This window comes from Salminus brasiliensis, chromosome 1 (genome assembly GCF_030463535.1).
Source record: "Salminus brasiliensis chromosome 1, fSalBra1.hap2, whole genome shotgun sequence".
In the NCBI taxonomy this organism is placed as follows: domain Eukaryota; kingdom Metazoa; phylum Chordata; class Actinopteri; order Characiformes; family Bryconidae; genus Salminus; species Salminus brasiliensis.
This window is the reverse complement of record NC_132878.1, coordinates 2,859,649-2,881,237: the sequence shown is the minus strand read 5'-3', so window position 1 is coordinate 2,881,237 and position 21,589 is coordinate 2,859,649. Positions and strand designations below refer to the sequence as shown.

The following is a 21,589-nucleotide window of genomic DNA, read 5'->3' as shown; positions in this document are numbered from 1 at the left end:
AATTGAGTTAGATTGGGATACAGTACCATACTTTCACTATAGTACAGTTTCAGCTCTTTAATTGAGTTAGATTGGGATACAGTACCATACTTTCACTATAGTACAGTTTCAGCTCTTTAACTGAGTTAGATTGGGGTTACATTACCCATACTGTCACTATAGTATAGTTTCAGCTCTTTAATTGAGTTAGATTGGGATACAGTACCACACTTTCACTATAGTACAGTTTCAGCTCTTTAATTGAGTTAGATTGAGATACAGTACCATACTTTCACTATAGTACAGTTTCAGCTCTTTAATTGAGTTAGATTGAGATACAGTACCACACTTTCACTATAGTACAGTTTCAGCTCTTTAATTGAGTTAGATTGGGATACAGTACCACACTTTCACTATAGTACAGTTTCAGCTCTTTAATTGAGTTAGATTGAGATACAGTACCACACTTTCACTATAGTACAGTTTCAGCTCTTTAATTGAGTTAGATTGAGATACAGTACCACACTTTCACTATAGTACAGTTTCAGCTCTTTTAATTGAGTTAGATTGGGATACAGTATCATACTTTCACTATAGTACAGTTTCAGCTCTTTAATTGAGTTAGATTGGGATACAGTACCATACTTTCACTATAGTACAGTTTCAGCTCTTTAATTGAGTTAGATTGAGATACAGTACCCATAATAATAATAATAATAATAATAATAATAATAATTGTATATTTTATTTTGTAGTGGTTTTATAAAAAAAATTAAAAGGTTGTATGTATCTTTATATATCTTTATTTGAAACTTCGAAACAGATCAAATTTTAATGTTATTTATAATAGTATTTTATTATTGGTATTTTATTACAACATGAATAGTTAATGAATTGATTAATTAAAAATGATTATATAGTAAAATTAATATTTAACCGCCGAGTTTGATGATCTCCATGGAAACGCGGCTTCGCTTCTCTATTCTGATTGGGCGAGCACACAGTCACGTAAATTTCACGCGCCGAACACGTCATATGCAATGGCGGAACGTGCGCTGTGAGAGTCGCTCAGGCTGCAGGTTGTTTATAAGCCGATTAAAACATCAAACTCCGCTGTTTTGTTTATTTCCGGGCAGCAGCGGCGTTGTGGCGCTGTTGGTGTTTAATCTAGCTCCGGGTCGTGAGATAGGAGAGCCGATCGCACTCTTTAATCGACACTTTTCTGCCGGACACGTGGACTGCAGCTCCGGAGGACCATCAGATCAGACTCTCCGCCTCCATGAGAAGGTTTAGTCTTTTACTGTGATCGGTTTACTGAAACACTGGCTGTGTGTGTGTGTGTGTGTGTGTGTGTGTGTGTGTGTGTGTGTGTACATACAGTAACAGCACACTTAATGTGCTTACCTCTCAGATGAGTATTTTTTAATTCTAACAAATTAAATCAAAGTTGGTCACAGTCACACAGTACAGCCTTCATACCTGATAATAAAGAATAGAAGGTAAAACACAGGGATCAGATGAAAAAAACAAGCTACTGTCACTCCTACTATTACCGACACCACCACTACTACCACTACTACCAACACCACTACTACTACCACCAACACTACCACCACCACCACTACCACCACTACCACTACTACCAACACCACCACCACTACTACCACTACTACCAACACCACCACTGCTACTACCACCACCACTACTACTACCACCAACAACACCACTGCTACTACCACCACCAATACTACCAACACCACCACCACTTCTACTACCACCAACAACACCACCACTGCTACTACCACTACTACCAACACCACCACTGCTACTACCACCACCACTACTACCAACACCACCACCACTTCTACTACCACCAACAACACCACCACTACTACCACTACTACCACCAACACCACTACTACTACCACCAACACTACCACCACTACTACTACTACTACTACTACCAACACCACCACTGCTACCACCACTACTACCAACACCACCACTACTACTACCACCAACACTACCACCACTACCACTACTACCAACACCACCACCACTACCACTACTACCACCAACACCACCACTACTACCAACACCACCACTCCTACTATTACCGACACCACCACTACTACCAACACCACCACCACCACTACTACTGCTACCACTATTACCACCACCACTACTACTGCTGCTACTATTACCACCACCACTACTACTGCTGCTACTATTACCACCACCACTACTACTGCTGCTACTATTACCACCACCACCACTGCTACTACTATTACCGACACCACCACCACTACCACTACTACCAACACCACCACCACCACTACTACTGCTACCACTATTACCACCACTACTACTACTGCTGCTACTATTACCACCACTACTACTACTGCTGCTACTATTACCACCACCACTACTACTGCTACTACTATTACCACCACCACCACTACTACTGCTGCTACTATTACCACCACTACTACTACTGCTACTACTACTGCTGCTACTATTACTACTGCTACTACTACTGCTGCTACTATTACCACCACTACTACTGCTACTACTATTACCGACACCACCACCACTACCACTACTACCAACACCACCACCACCACTACTACTGCTACCACTATTACCACCACTACTACTACTGCTGCTACTATTACCACCACTACTACTACTGCTGCTACTATTACCACCACCACTACTACTGCTACTACTATTACCACCACCACCACTACTACTACTGCTACTACTACTGCTGCTACTATTACTACTGCTACTACTACTGCTGCTACTATTACTACTGCTACTACTACTGCTGCTACTATTACTACTGCTACTACTACTGCTACTACTATTACCACCACTACTGCTACTACTACTGCTACTACTATTACCACCGCTACTGCTACTACTATTACCACCACCACCACTACTACTACTACTATTACCACCACCACCGCTACTGCTACTACTATTACCACCACCACCGCTACTGCTACTACTATTACCACCACCACTACTACTGCTACTACTATTACCACCACCACTACTACTGCTACTACTATTACCACCACCACTACTACTGCTACTACTATTACCACCACCACTACTACTGCTACTACTATTACCACCACCACTACTACTGCTACTACTATTACCACCACCACCACTACTGCTACTACTATTACCACCACCACTACTACTGCTACTACTATTACCACCACCACCACTACTGCTACTACTATTACCACCACCACCACTACTGCTGCTACTATTACCACCACCACCACTGCTACTGCTTATACTATTACCACCACCACCACTACTACTGCTGCTACTATTACCACCACCACCACTACTGCTGCTGCTACTATTACCACCACCACCACTACTGCTGCTGCTACTATTACCACCACCACCACTACTGCTGCTACTATTACCACCACCACCACTGCTACTGCTTATACTATTACCACCACCACCACTACTGCTGCTACTATTACCACCACCACCACTACTACTGCTGCTACTATTACCACCACCACCACTACTGCTGCTACTATTACCACCACCACTACTACTGCTACTACTATTACCACCACCACCACTACTGCTACTACTATTACCACCACCACCACTACTGCTACTACTATTACCACCACCACCACCACTACTACTGCTACTACTATTACCACCACCACCACTACTACTGCTGCTACTATTACCACCACCACTACTACTACTGCTGCTACTATTACCACCACCACTACTACTACTGCTGCTACTATTACCACCACCACCACTACTGCTGCTACTATTACCACCACCACTACTACTGCTACTACTATTACCACCACCACCACCACCACTACTACACTACTGCTGCTTATACTACTGCTTATACTACGACCAGCACCACCACTACTACTGTTAATGTTAATATTACAACCGCTGCTGCTGCTGCTGCTACTACTACTACTACCACCACCACCACCACCACTGCTACTACTACTACCACAACTACTGCTTATACTACCACCACCACTACTATTCATACTAATACTACTACCACTGCTGCTGATACTACTACTGCTACCACCACCACTGCTACTACTGCTACCACAACTACTGCTTATACTACCACCACCACCACCACCAGTACTATTCATACTAATACTACTACCACTGCTGCTGCTGCTGCTACTACTACTACCACAACTACTGCTTATACTACCACCACCCACTGCTACAACTACAACCACCACCACTACTGCAGCCACTACTACTGCTACTGCAGGCACTGCTGATCAAACCAACTCTGTACTATTTAGTTACACAGTCATGCACAGTACATTTAGCAGTGTGGTGCTTTGATAACTGTACAAATTAAACAGAAATAAAAGGTAATTAAAACAGAATGCCTAAAATATAAAAGTAAAGACTAGTACTGCTGCTACTATTAATTCCCTTACTACTAATGTACTAGTACTGTTACTACAGCTGATACTGTTGCTACTGCTACTGCTGTTATGACTAATACAGCTAGTGCTAATCATTAGTTTGAACTGTGATATGATGTTAAAGGAGAATGTATAAAATATAAGAATCATAAGAAAAAATAAAATACTGCTACTACTGCTGCTAATACTACTCTTACTACTACTAATATTAATAATAATAAGAGGAAGAATAATAATTGTTGGGTAATATTTTTGTTCATGTTTTAATATTAAATGTTTTAAGTGCATCATTTGTAAGATCTGGAGGGTGTTAATTAATTATTAATAATAATATCTGATTCTTTAAATAAAAAAAACTTGCTGTCTGATGAATAGTTTAAATCAATACAAATAACCTGTGGTGTTACTCCCTTTAATTTAAAAGCACTTTCAGCTCAGGAGGACTGGAGCTCAGTGCTGAATACAGTTTCAGGAAACGTGAGCATGATCTCAGCGGTCCTCTCCGAACATCTCCATGGCTTATATGTTTTATAAATGCACTACACCTCCTGTCAGTCATCTCAGATGCTCCTCCAGCATTACCTCTGAAATCAGGGGACATTTGTCCACTTTACTGCAGTAACTACTTCTATTCTTCTGGGAATCATATTCTGGTGCCAGAATAGGATTGTGAGGAGGATTTGATTGCATTCAGCCTCATAAGAGCATCAGTGCGGTCCGGTTCTGATTTTGGATGATCAGTTCTGCCTCTCTAACTCACCGTAAAGGTATTGAATGGACCTCCATCACTCCGAAGAACCCCACAGCCCAATGCTGGGGGGCTTGGTTGGGGTCGAACGCTCCTGACTGCTCCACAGCGTCCCATTCTATTGCTGGCTGAATGCCCTCATTAGAGGGGGTCTTTTGGACATGCTGTGTATATGCGGGATGACTGAGTGTGGGTGTCATCTGTTTAAATCTAGGAGGTTTGAAGGATGGACAGTAGATGGAGGTGTAAACAAAGACAGTGCACTGCATAACATTCACAAGTTTGTTTGTTTTTTTTCTTCCTCCCACAGAAAAGGTGTTAAAGTTGTTCCAGCAGTGATGGCTGGTGACGACAACGACGAAGAGGAGTTGTCCCTAAATGATGAAGACATAATCAGTGCCAGTGAGGATGAGGTAATGGCAACAGTAGAGGCCTGTATCCACTAGGGCTGTAATGATTAGGGCCTATGACTCACATTTCGATACAGGGGTTACAGATCAGTATATTGTGAGACTGTCAGCATGAGTACATATTTAAATTGCCATTTTATAAATCAATTTTTACTGTAAACTTACTTTAAATATCTGTATTGATACAGAATTGCTAAAGGTAATATCGTGATACTTCGATATATCTATTTTCTTGCGATCAAATGACTTGAGTACAATGATCCAATATATTCCAGATCGGTGAGTGGCAAAAGTATGGGGACCTTTGCAGGCAGTATCTGGTGTGACCCCCCCCCCCCCCCCAGTGCAGCAATAACTGCAGCGAAGCGTTTCCGCTACCTGTTGATTAGTCCCGCCCTTCGGCTTGGACCCTTTAGTCCATTCCTTCGTATATAACGGCTTCAGCTCTGTTATTTAATCTTAATATTTGTGTCTTTATATATTTCATTAGGTTTGATCATCTACTTTTAGGACTCTGATGAACTTTTGGGTCAAATTTATGCAGAAATATAAAAATAAAAATTCACAAGGATTCATAAACTTTTGAACACCACTGTAGAAATGTATAAACTCTACACATATAAACTGATATGGCTAATCAGTTAGGAGAATCCTTAGTGGGTAGTGTGTGATTATGGGTTTAAAGACCTTTGCAATTTGCAATAATCTGTAAATAATATTGTTTTTTGAGTTTTGGACTTTGCCTGCATCTGAATGTCTGGCTCTCCCTTTGCTGCTGTGATGCTGTGAATTTCCCCACTGTGGGACTAATACAGGATTATCTTATCTCATTTAATTTTGTCTGTCTGTCTGTCTGTCTGTCTGTGTACAGGGGGGCAGTGATGATGAGAGGAAACACACCAAGCTACTGGAGGCCATCAGCTCTCTGGGGGGGAGGAGAAGGTCAGAGTGTGATTGGGGTCATGCTTTACCCCTCATACACCATCTAACCTCAACTTCCCACCACATGTCCTTTTCACAGCAGCTTGACAGGAGGAGGGAAGAAACCTCTTAACGTTCAGTGGACGTCAATGGAAAAAGTATTCCAGGTCATTTTGGAGCATTTCTATTGGTCCGTTCATCATGGAATGATTTATGTAAATCTGGCAGTGGTTATTTATATTTTATAAGAATTTCATGATGAACGGACCAATAGAAATGATCCGAAATGACCTGGAATAAAATCAAGGAAGGAGAACCGGTGAGCCAGCATCAGGGTCACAGGCGCCCAAGTGATGCTCATGGAGGCCCTGCCTAGAGGTTAGGGGGGCAGAAGCTTCAGGGTCAGTCAGATATAGCCTGTTGTAACTGCCTAGATCCAAAAGTCCTAAAGATTGACCCTCTTGTTAAAGAATACACATTGTTTCCCCTCCCTAATGACCTGGAATAAAAAAAATTACATTGACTTCCATTGAAAGTTCCTTCTCCTGCAAGTCGCCCTTTTCAGAGATACAGTATAGAAGTATATGAGTAAAGCTGACAATTTATGCAAGCATTCACATGTCATTATTTAAGTCTATAGGCGTTTTCCACCTCTATATGAATTGCTGTGGCCATATTATATAAAAATACTACAAATAATACTAAAATAATCAGAGTAATGAGGGCTTTTAGCTGATTTAGGCTAATTAGGCTAACAATTATAAGCTTTTATAAGCATTTTACTTCCAAATTTACACCAGAATTCTCCAAAGCAGCACCAACGCACACAGACAAGAAGGTTTAGAAGGGGTTCTCCCTCTCCTGTAAAGCTGCGGTTTTGGAGTTAGGAGGTTTTTTAACGTGAGCGTGACGATTTGCTAACTTTTTTACCCTTTTTTTCTGCGGGCAGGATGAAGCAAACCGAGCGCTCGGAAGCAAGCCTTCAGGTTTCCGAATTCTCGGTCAATGCCGATGGAGCTGGAGAAAAGGTCAACCTCTCTGACCTGCTGGGAACGATGGAGAAAACCCCAGGAGCTCCGAACAAGACCAAGAAGCAGCTGAGGAACCTACAGAACTGCAAAGAGACGCTGGAGCTCCCACTCAGCAAGCAGGAGACGGAGAAGGTCGGCGTCGGTGTTTACAAGCACACACACAAACACACACACACATCACACCCATCAGCCATAACATTAACAACACTGATATATTAGGCAAACGTGAAGAACAGGCAGTTGTTGAAGGTGATGGAGGTGCTGAGGCAGGAGAAATGGGCGAGCGTAAGAATCTGAGACACTATGACAAGAATCAAGCTGTGATGTTCTAGACGAGTCAGACTGGGTCAGAACATCTCCAGAACATAAGGCAGATCAGTGTGGTGTGCTGTCCCGGTATGCAGTAATCAGTACCTAGCAAAAGTGCTGCAAGGAAGGAGACCCGGTGAGCCAGCAACAGGGTGATGCTCTTGGAGGTCCCATCTAGTCAGATATAGCCTGTTGCAACTGCCTAGATCCAAAAGTCCTATAGATTGACCCTCCTAGTTAAAGAATACACATAGTTTCCCCTCCCTAAAGCTGTAAAGCAGCTATAAAGCTGTGTACTGAGACACTAAGGGGACCCTGGGGAGCTTGGGGAGCTTCATTTCTGCTCCCCTGAATCTTCAGCTCACCACCTTCTTCTCTGCCCATGCAATACCATGATCAGGAAGGTGGTTGACCCAGGGTGAGGCTCGGCCATTGTGCTCACTGCATTGTTGTGCTGACTAGGGCTGCATGATTTTGTAACAAAACTGACATTGCAATATTTTACAAAAAAATACAGAATTTTTGGACAAACATGCTGTGATATTAATGATGCACACTCTCCACTGAGGATTGAAGTACAACAAATGATATCAGGCAGATATCAAATGAAATACTCAACCATCTGTGTCTGGGAGTCCAAGAAACCCTCATTCCCACTGGATGGCCAACCCTCTCCCCCCTATCAGGAGCATCTGTCACCAGAACTGGTCATTAATGTAGAACTTTCAAATATTCTGCAACTATACAGGGTTAATCGGGGCTTTTTAAACACATTAAATTTGTAAATTGAGTTTAAATATTCACAATATCCTCAATGAGTATCTAAGGATGTACACTGATTAAATTCCAGGTGATTACATGTGAAGGTCTCTGGTATATCCGTCATAGGAACAGTGTGAATTTTCCTTTTGTATCAAGCAAGTTTTAACATGATGTGATTTTAATTTGTCTAATGTGACCTTGCTCATCCTGCGATGTGACTATTGCGCATGTGCATGTTGCCATGGCGATGCAACGACGATATATTGTGCAGCCCTAGTGCTGATCTCTGCAAATTCCCCAAATGTTGGAATCTCGACTGCATCATTCCTGGTGGTCGAGGGACTGCGTTCGCGCTCTCCCGTTTTTTCTACTCGGCAAGCTGCCACTGTTGGGCCCTTTAGCAAGGCCCTTCACCCCTCACCGGGCGCTGCAGCAATGGCTGCTCACCGCTCTGGACACATGTGTGCTCTCTGTATAGTGTAGGATTTTAAAAGAATTGTAATCTATACCATCACTGTCTCCCCAAAACACAGTATTTCTATGGTTGCCGTTTTTACTTCTCTCTATTACGTGAATCTGGTAGTTGTCCTTTACACTGTGTCAGAAGTTTATGTGGAATGGACCAATAGAAATGCTCCAAAACACTAAAATTTAATCTATAAAGCTGTTTAGGCATTTTTAGAGATACAAGGTTTTGATCAGACAGCGATGATATATGATATATGAATGGATCAGATCATCACATGCATATAGCTGAGTGTGTGTGTTGTAACTGTCTCTGCACAGATCCAAAGAGGGTTGGCATATGACAAGAGCAGTAAGGAGGTGTCCCGGTGGGAGAGTGTTATCACCCAGAACCAGAAGGCAGAGCAGCTGGTCTTCCCACTCAGGCAGGACCCAACAGGACCTAAACGCATGGAACAAGTGGTGGCCGGCTGGAAGGTGTGTGTGTGTGTTTGTGTGTGGAGAAGTTTTGTCTGTCATTTTTTTTTTAGGAAACTGTGACAATAGAGGCTTTTAAACAGCAGCAGCTGCCTCGTAACGCCCTGAAGACACACTCCTCAAATCAGACAGAGTTGTTATTTCTGACTCTAACAGACGTGGGTTCACTAGAAATCTGCCCCAGAGCAGCAGAACCTCACACAGCAAATCCTTCACCACACCTTTACCTGCAGACATTATTAGCAAACTTAGTGAATCAGAATCAGAAATACTTTATTGATCCCAGGAGGAAAATTACAGTTGTTACAGATGCAACCGTTTGTGTTGGAAAAATAATGAAAACAATTTTATATATATATATGTATACCCTGCAGCTGTGCACTGCACTGAACTATCAGCCTACCACTGAAGTATCACCATACAGGAGCACTGATTTAATGAACTGCAATGTACAGTCATGTGAGAAAGTTACGGCACACCATGAAAACCATTTTTAAATATAAAGCATTTTCCAAACTTTATTTATTGATTTATTTATTTAAATGTTTATTAAGAGGGACATGTATCATTTGCTTCTTTACAAAACCTTCAGATCACTAAGTACACCACGAAATTCTGATTCCATTAATATATACATTTTGGCATTGTTCTCTCCAGGGTGGGTAAATGCCGCTCAAATCATATCTGAGGGGGGGTTACGTACGGGTTGGGTAATTGGCGATCTGAATTGGCTGAAATAACTTCAGCTAGGTGAAGCTTCCTCTGATGATCTACCAGTCTCGGACATCAGCTGGGAGATGGTCTTTCCTGCTCCTCCATGCAGGAATCTTTCAGCTGTGAGACGTTTCAGCTTTAGTTGTTAGATAGATGCTCTCACATCTTCCTCAAGCGCTCTGTGGTCATGCTAGTTTACCACCATGGTCACACTGGCTGTCTAGGTTGGCATGGGCATGATGGTCGACCAGCTTGATCATACTGAGTGGTCCAGATTAGTTGAATATATATTAATATAGACAAGGTAGTTGATGGGGTGTTCTAACTTTTTCACATTGAAGTTCTGGTTCTTCTCTCCTATAGGCTCAAACCCCGCTGGAGCAAGAGATCTTCAGCCTCCTCCACAGCAACAGTCAGCCCATCCACGACCCTGTGCTCACACCAGTAGAGGAAGCCTCCATCAAGGCCATGAGTCTGGAGGAGGTAAGACTGACCACTGAGTTTTGTAAGACCACTTGGACTCTATATTGGATATAATTGGTGTGGAAACCAGTGGAGAAACCAGTACAATCCAGCCTAAGACCAGCTTGGTCAAACTGGCTGTCCAAGTTGGTCATACTCGTCAGGATGGTCATGTATGTTCAAGCTGGTTGGCCAGGTTGGTCATGATGGTCAACCAGCTGGTTGTCTAGTCTGGCCAGGTTGGTCATGCTTGTAGTTTGTAGACTCAAACAGAAACACACCCTGCACTGGTCTGGTCAGTTCGCTTCAGGAACTGAAGGCCAGCTGGACGAGGGCACAATAAAGCTGGTATTAAGACAGGGGCCAGAGGGCCCCTATATGGTATATTGGTGTTTCTGATAAAGTGGCCACTGAGAGCCTGATTTCTGCATATGTGATGGCCCTGTTTGTGGAATCGGAGTCGGATGTAAAGGCATGGTTTGTTCTGTAGGCGAAGATCCGTCGCGCCGAGCTCCAGAAGGCCAGAGCGCTCCAGTCTTACTATGAGGCCAAAGCCCGGAGAGAGCGGAAGATCAAGAGCAAGCAGTGAGTGGACGACACGGGGGATTTCTAACCAATCACGACATCAGAAACACAGTGATTCTCATCTCGCTAGCTCTCGCTCTCTCTCTCTCTCTCTGTCTCTCGCTCGCTCTCTCTCTGTCTTTCTCTTGCTCTATCCACTTGCTCTATCCATTTCACGTTCACTCTCTCTCTTTCTCGCTTTCTTTCTTTCTTTCTCGTCCTTCTCTCGTATTTCTCACTCACGTTCTCTCTCTCTCTCTCTCTCTCTCTCTCTCTCTCTCTCTCACACACTCTCGCTCTCACTCACTCACACTCCCTCTCTCTCTCTCGCGCTCTCTCTCTCTCTCTCTCTCTCTCTCTCTCTCTCTCTCTCTCTCTCTCTCTCTCTCACACACACATTCTCTCTTTCTTTCTCGTCCTTCTCTCTCACTCTCTCTCTCACTCTCTCTCTCTCTCTCTCAGGTATCATAAGGTGCAGAAGAAGGTGAAGCGTCGAGATTTCCAGAAGCAGTTTGAGGAGATGATGAAGACTGATCCTGACGGCGCTCTGGAGGAGCTGAAGAGGATGGAGCTGTCCAGGATGGAGGTTGGTTGGTGGTGCTGGTGGAGGGCAGCAGGGTTGAGGGAGGGGTTTGAGGAGATACAGATGTCGGGATTTGAACATGTTTGTCTTCTCTTGTCTTTTCTCTGGCCTGCAGGAGAGGATGTCCCTGAAGCATCAGAACAGCGGGAAATGGGCCAAAGCCAAAGCGATCATGGCGAAATACGACGATTCTGTAAGAGCCCTGATCTGAAACTGAAGTATCTCAGATATGATGATGATGAATGTAGAATATACAATTTATGGACAAAAGTATTGGGACATCTGCTCATTCATCTTTCTTTTGAAATCAAGATCTACTAGATTTTAGAGGTGCATTGCTGTGAGGATTTGATTGCATTTAGCAACAAGAGTGTTAGTGAGGTCAGGATGTTGGATGGTGATCACCACTCCACCTCATCATCCCTAACTCATTCCAAAAGTACTGGATGGAGCTCCTCTATCATCATTCCAGAGAACACAGCTCTTCCACTTCTCCACAGCTTAATGCTGGGGGGCTTTATACCCCTCTAGCCCACGCCTGGCATTAGGCAGCATGGTATCAATAGGTTCATGATGTCTATCTGCTCCAGAGAGTCCTATTCTATTGGCAGTACTTCTCTACACTGACTAGACAATCTGTATGTGTGTGTGCATTTGCACATCCCTGTCAGCAATGTGTGCAACTTAAAATAGCTGAATGTATTCATTGGAAGGGGTATTCACAAACATTTGGACACAGTGTATGTGAACCACGATAGAGGAACATTGTGTTTATGGTGCCCGTTTGTGTGTCCTCAGGCCCGTAAAGCCATGCAGGACCAGCTGGAGATGAATAAGGAGCTCACCCGGAAGCTGGTGGTGCCTTCTGACGATGACGAGGAGAAAAGCGACGGAGAAGCAGGCGCTCTTCCCGATTTTGTAAACGACCAAGAGCCGATCACTGACTCCATTAACCCCTGGATGAGAGGGAAACTGACCAAAGAGGCATCGGAGCCAGAGGTCAATGCTGTCGCAGAGGAAACATCCACTGTTGCCAGAGACGAAGGCCAGGACAAGCAGCAAGAAGAAGACGAAGAGGAGGAGGAGGTGGAGAATGAGGAAGAAAAGCTATTGAGGGAGTTTGACAGAAAACGGAAACTGCGGCAAGATGAGGATGACGATTTGGTCCTGGTTCCACAAGAGGAGAACAAGAGTAAGTGTTTATTGGCTTGTTTTGTGGAAAGATGCTCTCCAGACCTCATCACGGCAGAGCTGGAGGATCACTGGGCCGTTTTCACCAAGCGTTCTTAAAGAAATATTCTTAAACCAACTCACGCTTTTTTATTTATTTATTTATTATTTTATTTATCTTTAACTGTTCTGAAGTTGTTTTCTAAATTGGGATGTGTTCAGTTTAGGAGGACAGTGGGATCCATCATTATCAGAGCAGAGCTGTAAGGTCAAGTCGCATTTTGAAAACGCATCATGAATCCGACCTAGACTTACTGTTAGGACTTACTCTAAGTCCTGTTCTGATGGGGAGTTTTACATGGGGAGGTGGGCTAATGTGGTTATTTCCCAGGCTGTCTGAATGCACCACATCAGTCATTTATACGGGCTCCTGCGTCCGAAGCATGTCCAGCGCCTTTTACCTTCTATAAAACAATGCATAAAAATATCTTCAGGTTATATTAATCTTGTATGAACCGACTTTTTTGTTTGTTTGTTTTTTGCGTTTTCTCTCAAGTGTGCAGAGGCTCAAGGAGGCATTTAGTTTTATCGTGCTTTGCACAGGTACCTCAGGTCGTTTAGATCTGGGGCAAACTTTATTAAAATCCAGAAGACCACCCAAAAGCCTCCTCAGAGGTGCAATGCTACTGCCAACTTTAGGCAAGTCATTGTGGAAGGTAGCCAATTTCCTCCATGCGTTATGAACAAATAGCTGCTGATTTTCAAGGTAAAATTTCATTACAGCTAAAGGTGGGTTATAATATTGATTGATTATCATGGGTTGGTTTGTTTGCTTGTTTTGTGTTCCACCCCCATCTCAGTCATTTACGCAGAGATTTCTTATCCTGTGCGATTCAGTCATAAGTGGAATTGCCGTCCTGTAGTAAAATCACATTACTCCACCTCCCCATGTAAAACTAGTCCTGTCTGAATAGGGCGTCAGGAAGATATTGGTGAACAAGGTGCAACATTACCACTTTTATACTGATAATGATGCTTAAGTATTTTAAGTCGTCAAATTTATTTGTATATCTTTTTACAGCTGCTGTTGTCACAAAGCAGCTTTACACAATCAGTAATCACACAAAAAGACGTGAAAAATTGAAGACCCCCAGTGAGCAAGCCAATGGTGACGGCGACAGATATTTGCAGATAACAACAATATTTGCAGATGTCTAACCTAACTACTTGATACCCGATATGTGCAACACCTGATTTTCCTGGCTGATTTTGCTTGATGTTGTATCCACATGCTAGTCAGCTCTACCGCTATTTAGTGAGGTTAGTAGTATGTGGACCAGGAGTGTAAACCCTGCCACACAGCTCAGTTTGATCAGCTTTTGAGGTCAAAATCAGATCAAATTTATTTGTATAGCTTTTTACAACTGTTGTTCTCACAAAGCAGCTTTACACTAATCAGTAATTAGTAAAAGACAAGAAATCAACAACATAAAAAGACATGAAAACCTCAGACCCCCAGTGAGCAGCCAACGGCCACAGTGGCAAGGACAAACTTCCTCAGAGCTGGAGGAAGAAACCTTAAGAGGAACCGAGACTCACCAGGGGGACCCGACCCGTCCTCCTCTAATCAGAACTATTAATAAATTATTGAGAAAAATCACCAAACCATCTTAACTGTTGTACTGTTCAGGTGTTCAATATATTCATAATTATTATATAATAATCATGGTGTAGTATAATTTAATATAGTCATGGCAGTGATGGTCAGAGTAATGAGAGGAATGATATTAATAGTGGCAAATAGTTAAGAGTCCATTTAGGTTTTAACATGGTCATTAGACATGTAGCAGTGGGGAATATGGGGTCCGTTAACCTCGCATATGGAAGAAACCAGTCCAGAAGCCAGGCAGGCAGCAGCAGCAGCAGCATTCGGCTCTAAACAGATGTGCTAATACAACATTCAGTGTTTTTCATATTTGTCAAACACATTCACCGAACGAATGGCTTAACATGAATAAATGCACTGGATTGAGATACACTGGTAATAAGTGGTGGTTCTAGCTCGTATGGCCTCTTAAAGGTGGATAATAATCTTAGTTAGGTCAGGTTTGGTGTGAAAGACACAATAATATGTTTGAATAAATATGATCTGCATAAATACGTCAAGCGTAAATTGCTTGAAGCTGCGAACGCCTACACTCGTCACTGTTTTTTTTTTTTTTTGTTTTTTTTTTTTTGTTTCTGAAGATCTTGTTACAGGGTGGTGTCAGGAGCTGAGGTTTTGTGAAGCTCCCCTCCAGTCTAAACTCTGCTCGGCTGTCTTCAGTGTGTTTTCACTGCTCCAGCGAGTCTGATTTACTGCGCACTTTAGTGCTTTCCCCACACCTAATCCAACTCACTCAGCTCACAGATGGCTCGATAATTAGCTCGTGAGATGTGTGCAGTGACTCAGACGCTCTAGCACACACAAAGGGCTTGATAATTAATTGATAATTATGTTTAATATTGCGGATTAAATCGGTGAAATACTGACCAGTGGAGAGCTGTGCTCCACTCAGGCAGTGTTCTTGTTTACTTGTTAACCGCTTGTATGCGTGACCTTTTAGAGAATGCTAAAAACTGACTATACACTTTGGACAAAAGTATTGAGACACCTCTTAATCCATGAATTCTGGTGTCTGATTCAGTTCTACCACTACAGGTGTATAAAATCAAGCCTCTAGTCCTGCAGTCTGTCTTTCTTCCACACATCAGTGAAAGAACGGGAGGTTCTGAAGAGCTCACTGAGCTCCAGCGTGGTTCTGTATGTAATAGGAGACACCGCTGCACCTACAACAACAAGTCAGCTGGTGAAATCTCCTCCCTCCTAGATCTTCCACCATCAGCTGTGAGTGGTGTTGTTATTGAACAGTGGAAGAGTTTAGGAGGAACAGCTCACAGAGAGCAGCTCAGTGTCCACCGAGTGTCTGTCAGACCACGTAAAGCTACAGAGATACACATACAGATAAAGACATACACAGCGTGACCTTCTGCATGTCCTGCACCAAAGATTTGTCAGTAGATACTTTTACAGAAGTGCATTTCTGTTCTTTCCTCTTACCAAAATATTTGCATCATCCCACACAGGCTTCTATTTGAGGACATTTTTGCAAAGGTGTTTTGCAAAGATGTGCTTTTTTTATGTCAACTTTTCCTTTCTGTCTTTAACTTAAAATGTTGCCAAGAATACATAAAATGATTTTTTTTACAGGAGCAATAATGCAGCTGCTTGAACATTTATTGTCCTGACATTTTCACTCAGAATTAGACAAATCATAATGTAAATATATATATGTGTGTGTGTGTGTGTGTGTGTGTGTGTGTGTGTGTCTGTGTGTTAAAGCGTTATCACATTACCTTTGACTGCCCTAATATATATATATATACACACACACACAATACATATACACAGTATATATAATACACAAACATAATATACATATATAATACACACACACAAATATATATATATATATATGTGTGTATATATATATATATATATATATTAGGGCAGTCAAAGGTAATGTGATAACGCTTTAACACAATTTAAAAAAAATAGTGCAGTTCTATTTGGCCCTGCAAGTCATCCGTAGTTCGTGTTGAGACTTGACCATTGCCCTGCATCTCTTATTAAAAGTAGGGGAGTAAGTGAGTGATGCCACTAGGTAACGACAGCTATCTCGTTACAGCTCATTATATAGATGAACAGTGGCGGCTTCCTTTACATGCTTTAACGGTCATGAAAACGGAGGAGGGGCATCGTGCTGCTACCAGTGCCAAACATTTTATGGAAGTGGCAAAGCAGTGGAACTTCGAAAGTATAGTGAGCACCCTGAACCCTAAACCCTAGACACCTACCTGATATAGATAGAGAGACCTGAAAATCCTTATTATGTATAACATTTACACAGATTTTTAAAAAATGTGATTAACTATATGAAATTTTAACAGTAATCGCAATTAACTTTTTTTTCTTTTTCTCTAATTAACTCATAGGTTGAATAAGCAAACATTGTCGCTTTCACCAAAAAACAACTATTAACTCTACCCCCCCCCCCCCCCCCCCCATTTTTATTTTTTTCCACTTTCCCCCACAATCTAAATCTAACAGTTGTTCAGTATATTGTATCAGAACTTCATGATGAATGGACCAATAGAATTCTCCAAATTTACCAAAAAGGTTTTTTTTTCTTTCTCTGTTAAGCTGCTGTTTTCACACACCACGGGGAAAAAGGTTTATGTGAAAAGGCTGAGATTGATACTGAACAGTATTGTTAAAAATGTACAACATTTAAACTTGTCTGTTTTATAAAGGGAAGGAATTTCCACAGTTTTATGGTTGCCTGCATAAAGTCAGTGTCAAGCTGCCTAACACACGCATGTTCTCTGACCCCACAGCCTTACCAGTGGATGGAGCAGAACAGGTGGCCAGAAAAGAGGTGGCTGGTGAGGATGGGTCAAAAATTTCAGATAATGATGATGAGGATGAAGAGGAAGAGGAACAAGAAGTGGTCTCGGAGTTTAACAACCTCTTTAACAGACTAATGAAAAAAAGCAACCCAGTACCTGCAGTTCAGGAGCAGACCGATGGGGAGGAGCTTCTGGACGAGGGACTCGTCCGGGTTCGAACCATGGAAGACCTGGAGGCCCTGGGGCAGGACATTCCCGTGGAAACCAGTCGACCTGAATTAGTCTCAGAGACGGGCACTCCCAGTGCGGTGTCCACCTCTGAACCCCCAAACAAAAAGAAGAAGAAGAAAGAGATTGACCCTAATGAAGTTCTGACCAAGGAAGCCAAAGTCATTAAAGTGCCTTTAGTTCCGACTGTGGTGGAGGAAGAGGAAGAGGAGGTCAGTGAAGGGTTTTTACTGTTTGTGTGTTCCTACATGACAGAGTTAACTATAGATTAGCTATAGATTTATGATATTGCATATTACATATAATAATTATTATTATACGGAAAGCTTGGTGCTAACCAAGTACTCTTCTCAGAGCCTGAGCGGCAGTTCAGTAATCTCTAGTAGACTTGATTATGTGGTTTCTGACACTATTTGTACAGTATGGACTATCTATATCTATTCTGAAGGGTCCAGTGCCAGAGGAAGCAAAGCAGCCCTGGAGCATTACTGAGCCTCCACCATGCTTCACTGTAGGCAGGGTGTTCTTTTTAGCCCATAGGCTAAAAAGGCCTATGTGCACAAATGTTTTAGGATTCGGTTCTGTGATGAAAATGAGCAACACATGGAACAAAACTGGAACTTTTTGAGCTGATTGATGAGTGGTATGTCTGGAGGAGAAAGAATAAATTGCAATGGGGGTTGAAGAATTTAAAGTGCAGCTGTATAAACACCCTCCAAAACTCCATCAAACACCCTCAGACATTTTTATAGTTATTTAAAAAACAGTCAGGTCAAATGAAAACAATATGAAAGTATATGCTTCTTTTTGTAATATTTTGACAAACACTATCTGATAAACATAAGGAAAAGTATGGCGGTTAATTTTTTTGCACTCCAAAATCCATCACAAATCAGCTTCAGATACTGAAGGTCTGTAATCTATAGATCTGTTTAATTTCAATTTTTTGTGGATTTTAAGCTATTTATGAGCTTTAGATAGCAGAATTGTTTTACTACTAAAAAAGAAACATTGTTCCAGTTCAGAAAAATCCACACAAATCAGATCATTACCCTTGGAAATTGCTTGGAAATTCTAATTCTTTAGAATTAGTTTATTTGACCAATTATTAAAAATTTATATATTAAAATACTTTGCAAATAGTACTCTATATTTTATCATTTATGTACTGTATGAGCTGAATTACTTTTAAACTAATTTTTAATAATTTTGCATTTAGAAATCTTTATGTATTTTTCTAAACCACCAGGGAAATCTAATTTTAATTTTATTTTCATATTTGTCGTTATTATTATCATTTATGTAATTGATTACACATTGTTTATCATTGTTTATATTATTCAGTAATTATTTTAAATAATCCATCATTTAATGATCACTCTGTTGTCTCCAAAAAAAAAAAAAAAAAATCAAATATTTTATGCCGCTTGGCTTTAAAATTTTAACATGTTCCTCTTCACCTTTAGGTCCACACTGAACAGACAGCCATCATTAAGGAGGCCTTTGCTGGAGATGATGTCATCTCTGACTTCCTGAAGGACAAAAGGAAGCAGGAAGAGGCTGGGCGGCCAAAAGTGGTGGACCTGACCCTGCCCGGCTGGGGAGAGTGGGGGGGTATCGGCCTCAAACCTTCCAAACACAAACGCCGGAAGTGAGTAGAACAACCTGTTCTTGCTAGCTGACTAAACACACTCCACTGATGCTCATTAATAGAAATGTGTTATGGACAAAAGTATTGGGACACCTGCTCATTTATTGCTTCTTCTAAAAGCAAGGGTATAAAGAGTTTCTCCTGCTTTTGTTGGAGTAACGGTCTCTACTGTCCAGGGAAGAAGGCTTTCTACTGTCTTCTGTAGGATAATTGCAGTGAGGATCTGATTGCATTCAGTAACAAGTGTTACTGAGTGTTAGTGAGGTCAAGATGTTTGAAGATCACCACCACACCACCAATTAAAAAAAAAGTTATTTAATTACACCGTAATTAAAACGTGGCCTTCTAAACGTCCCCTTTCATTTACCCAGTACATTGCAGTGTGTAAAGCAGGTTCTTGCATGGTGGACAGTTATTGATGATCTTCTAATGGAGTGAAAAGGAACGTGTGAAGGGATCTGTTCCAGCAGTAACTTCCATCGGAGGAAAGGTGTAAAATTCTCACATTTATTTTTCTAGATTCCGCCTGAAGGCAGCTCCTGCTCCTCCAAGGAAAGACCAGAAGCTGCCTGCTGTCATTATCTCTGAAAAGAGGAACACCTCTGTAGCCGCACATCAGGTAGGAGTGAGCTGCATTCGTTTTTTTGGGCAAAAACACAAGGTAATATTGATAAATACTCCATGACCTGATAATTCAATTCATATAAACTTCATATAAATTCATATAATTCATATAAGAACATTAATATCCAGTATGAAGCTCTGACGACATTAATATCCAGTATGAAGCTCTGACGACATTAATATCCAGTATGAAGCTCTAATAACATTAATATCCAGTATGAAGCTCTAATAGCATTAATATCCAGTATGAAGCTCTAATAGCATTAATATCCAGTATGAAGCTCCAATAGCATTAATATCCAGTATGAAGCTCTAATGACATTTAATGGAGGTGTATCTCCGCTCTGTCCTGTAGGTGAGTCAGCTGCCGTTCCCCTTCCAGAACAGCACTCAGTTCGAGAGCTGCATCCGTTCTCCGATCGGCCAGACCTGGAACACTCAGACCACCGTCAAGAAACTGACCGCGCCCAAAGTGGTCACCAAGATGGGCGCCATCATCGAGCCCATGAGCAAGGAGGAACTCATACCCAAGCAGAAAAGCTCTGAGACGAAGAAAGGAGCGGCGATAATACTGGAGGAGAAGATGGAGAAAGGGAAGAGGAAGGGATCAGAGGGGAGGAAACTGCTGCTGCAGCAGAAGAAGCAGAAGCAGAAGAAGAGCAAAGCGCAGTGAGGGAGAGACCGGGAGAGAGCGCGAAGCCGAGGTGAAGTCCTCTTGGATAGCTGTGCTGACCACTGTACTGACCACCTGTAGAGGACAGGCGTACAGACAGTGTTTTGATGATGATGCTGATGTTCTTTGTAGAGAAACTCACTCTACTGAGTCATGCTTACCAAACGTCTTCATGCTGAGATTCCTCTGTGAAGACTCCGCTCGGCCGAGCTCGTCCTGACCTCCTTCAGGTGTCCTCTAAACATTTGGCTCTAATTTCTGTCATCTGTTGCTGGTTTGTGATTAAATTGTTAGTGCTGGTTTTGTCCTTTCCTGCTCTCTCTCTCGACTCCGGAGCTGTTTTTGTTTTTTTCTAAGAGCTAATAGTGAGTTTTAAATTAGAATATTTTAATACTTTGCCTAAGTATGGTGTTTCTGCCCGTATTTCTACACTAACCAATCATTCTTATCAGCCTTGAGAAGGGAGCAGTTTCATTTGATGATAAAATAAATAAATAAAAATTTTTTTAGTTTAACACAAATTGCCACGTCCATCTTACCAAATTATCTGGTGATTAATTATACGTAATTATTTCTGAGTCAAAGAAGCAGAAGTGTATTGCAGTATCTGTCTCTGTTAAAGCTGTTAAAGCTCCTTTACAGCAAATGGTTAAGAATATATTGGCAATACGCTTGACAAAAGTATTGGGACGCCTGTGCTTTCAGCATTTCTTCTGAAATCAAGGATATTTAAAAAAAAAAAAAAAAAAAAAAAAAAAGCTGATCCTGCTTTTGTTTCTACTTCAACTGTTTCTACTGTCCAGGGATGAAAGCATTCTGGTAAATTTTGGAGTAACGTGAGGATTTGATTGCATGCAGGAGCAAGAGCATTAGTGAAGTCAGCATCATTCCAGA

The 21,589-nt window shown here is 41.8% G+C and overlaps 1 protein-coding gene across 1 annotated transcript; it reads left to right on the top strand.

Annotated features, from left to right (window-relative positions):
* The first annotated feature begins 1,030 nt into the window (after positions 1-1,030).
* Positions 1,031-20,995, top strand: LOC140569674 (U3 small nucleolar RNA-associated protein 14 homolog A). The gene is made up of 14 exons (XM_072692563.1): positions 1,031-1,266; positions 5,513-5,615; positions 6,484-6,554; positions 7,483-7,696; positions 9,422-9,577; positions 10,655-10,774; positions 11,244-11,338; positions 11,780-11,903; positions 12,016-12,093; positions 12,699-13,092; positions 17,508-17,959; positions 19,214-19,398; positions 19,918-20,017; positions 20,378-20,995. The coding sequence occupies exons 1-14, from the start codon at positions 1,259-1,261 to the stop codon at positions 20,693-20,695; spliced, it is 2,418 nt and encodes an 805-aa protein (XP_072548664.1). The 5' UTR covers positions 1,031-1,258; the 3' UTR covers positions 20,696-20,995.
* Positions 20,996-21,589: the final 594 nt, after the last annotated feature.

Coding starts and splice junctions, on each gene's coding strand:
- LOC140569674 (XM_072692563.1), top strand. Junction 11,339..11,779: donor CGGAAGATCAAGAGCAAGCA/GTGAGTGGACGA, acceptor TCTCTCTCTCAG/GTATCATAAGGTGCAGAAGA. Junction 17,960..19,213: donor TGGAGGAAGAGGAAGAGGAG/GTCAGTGAAGGG, acceptor CTTCACCTTTAG/GTCCACACTGAACAGACAGC.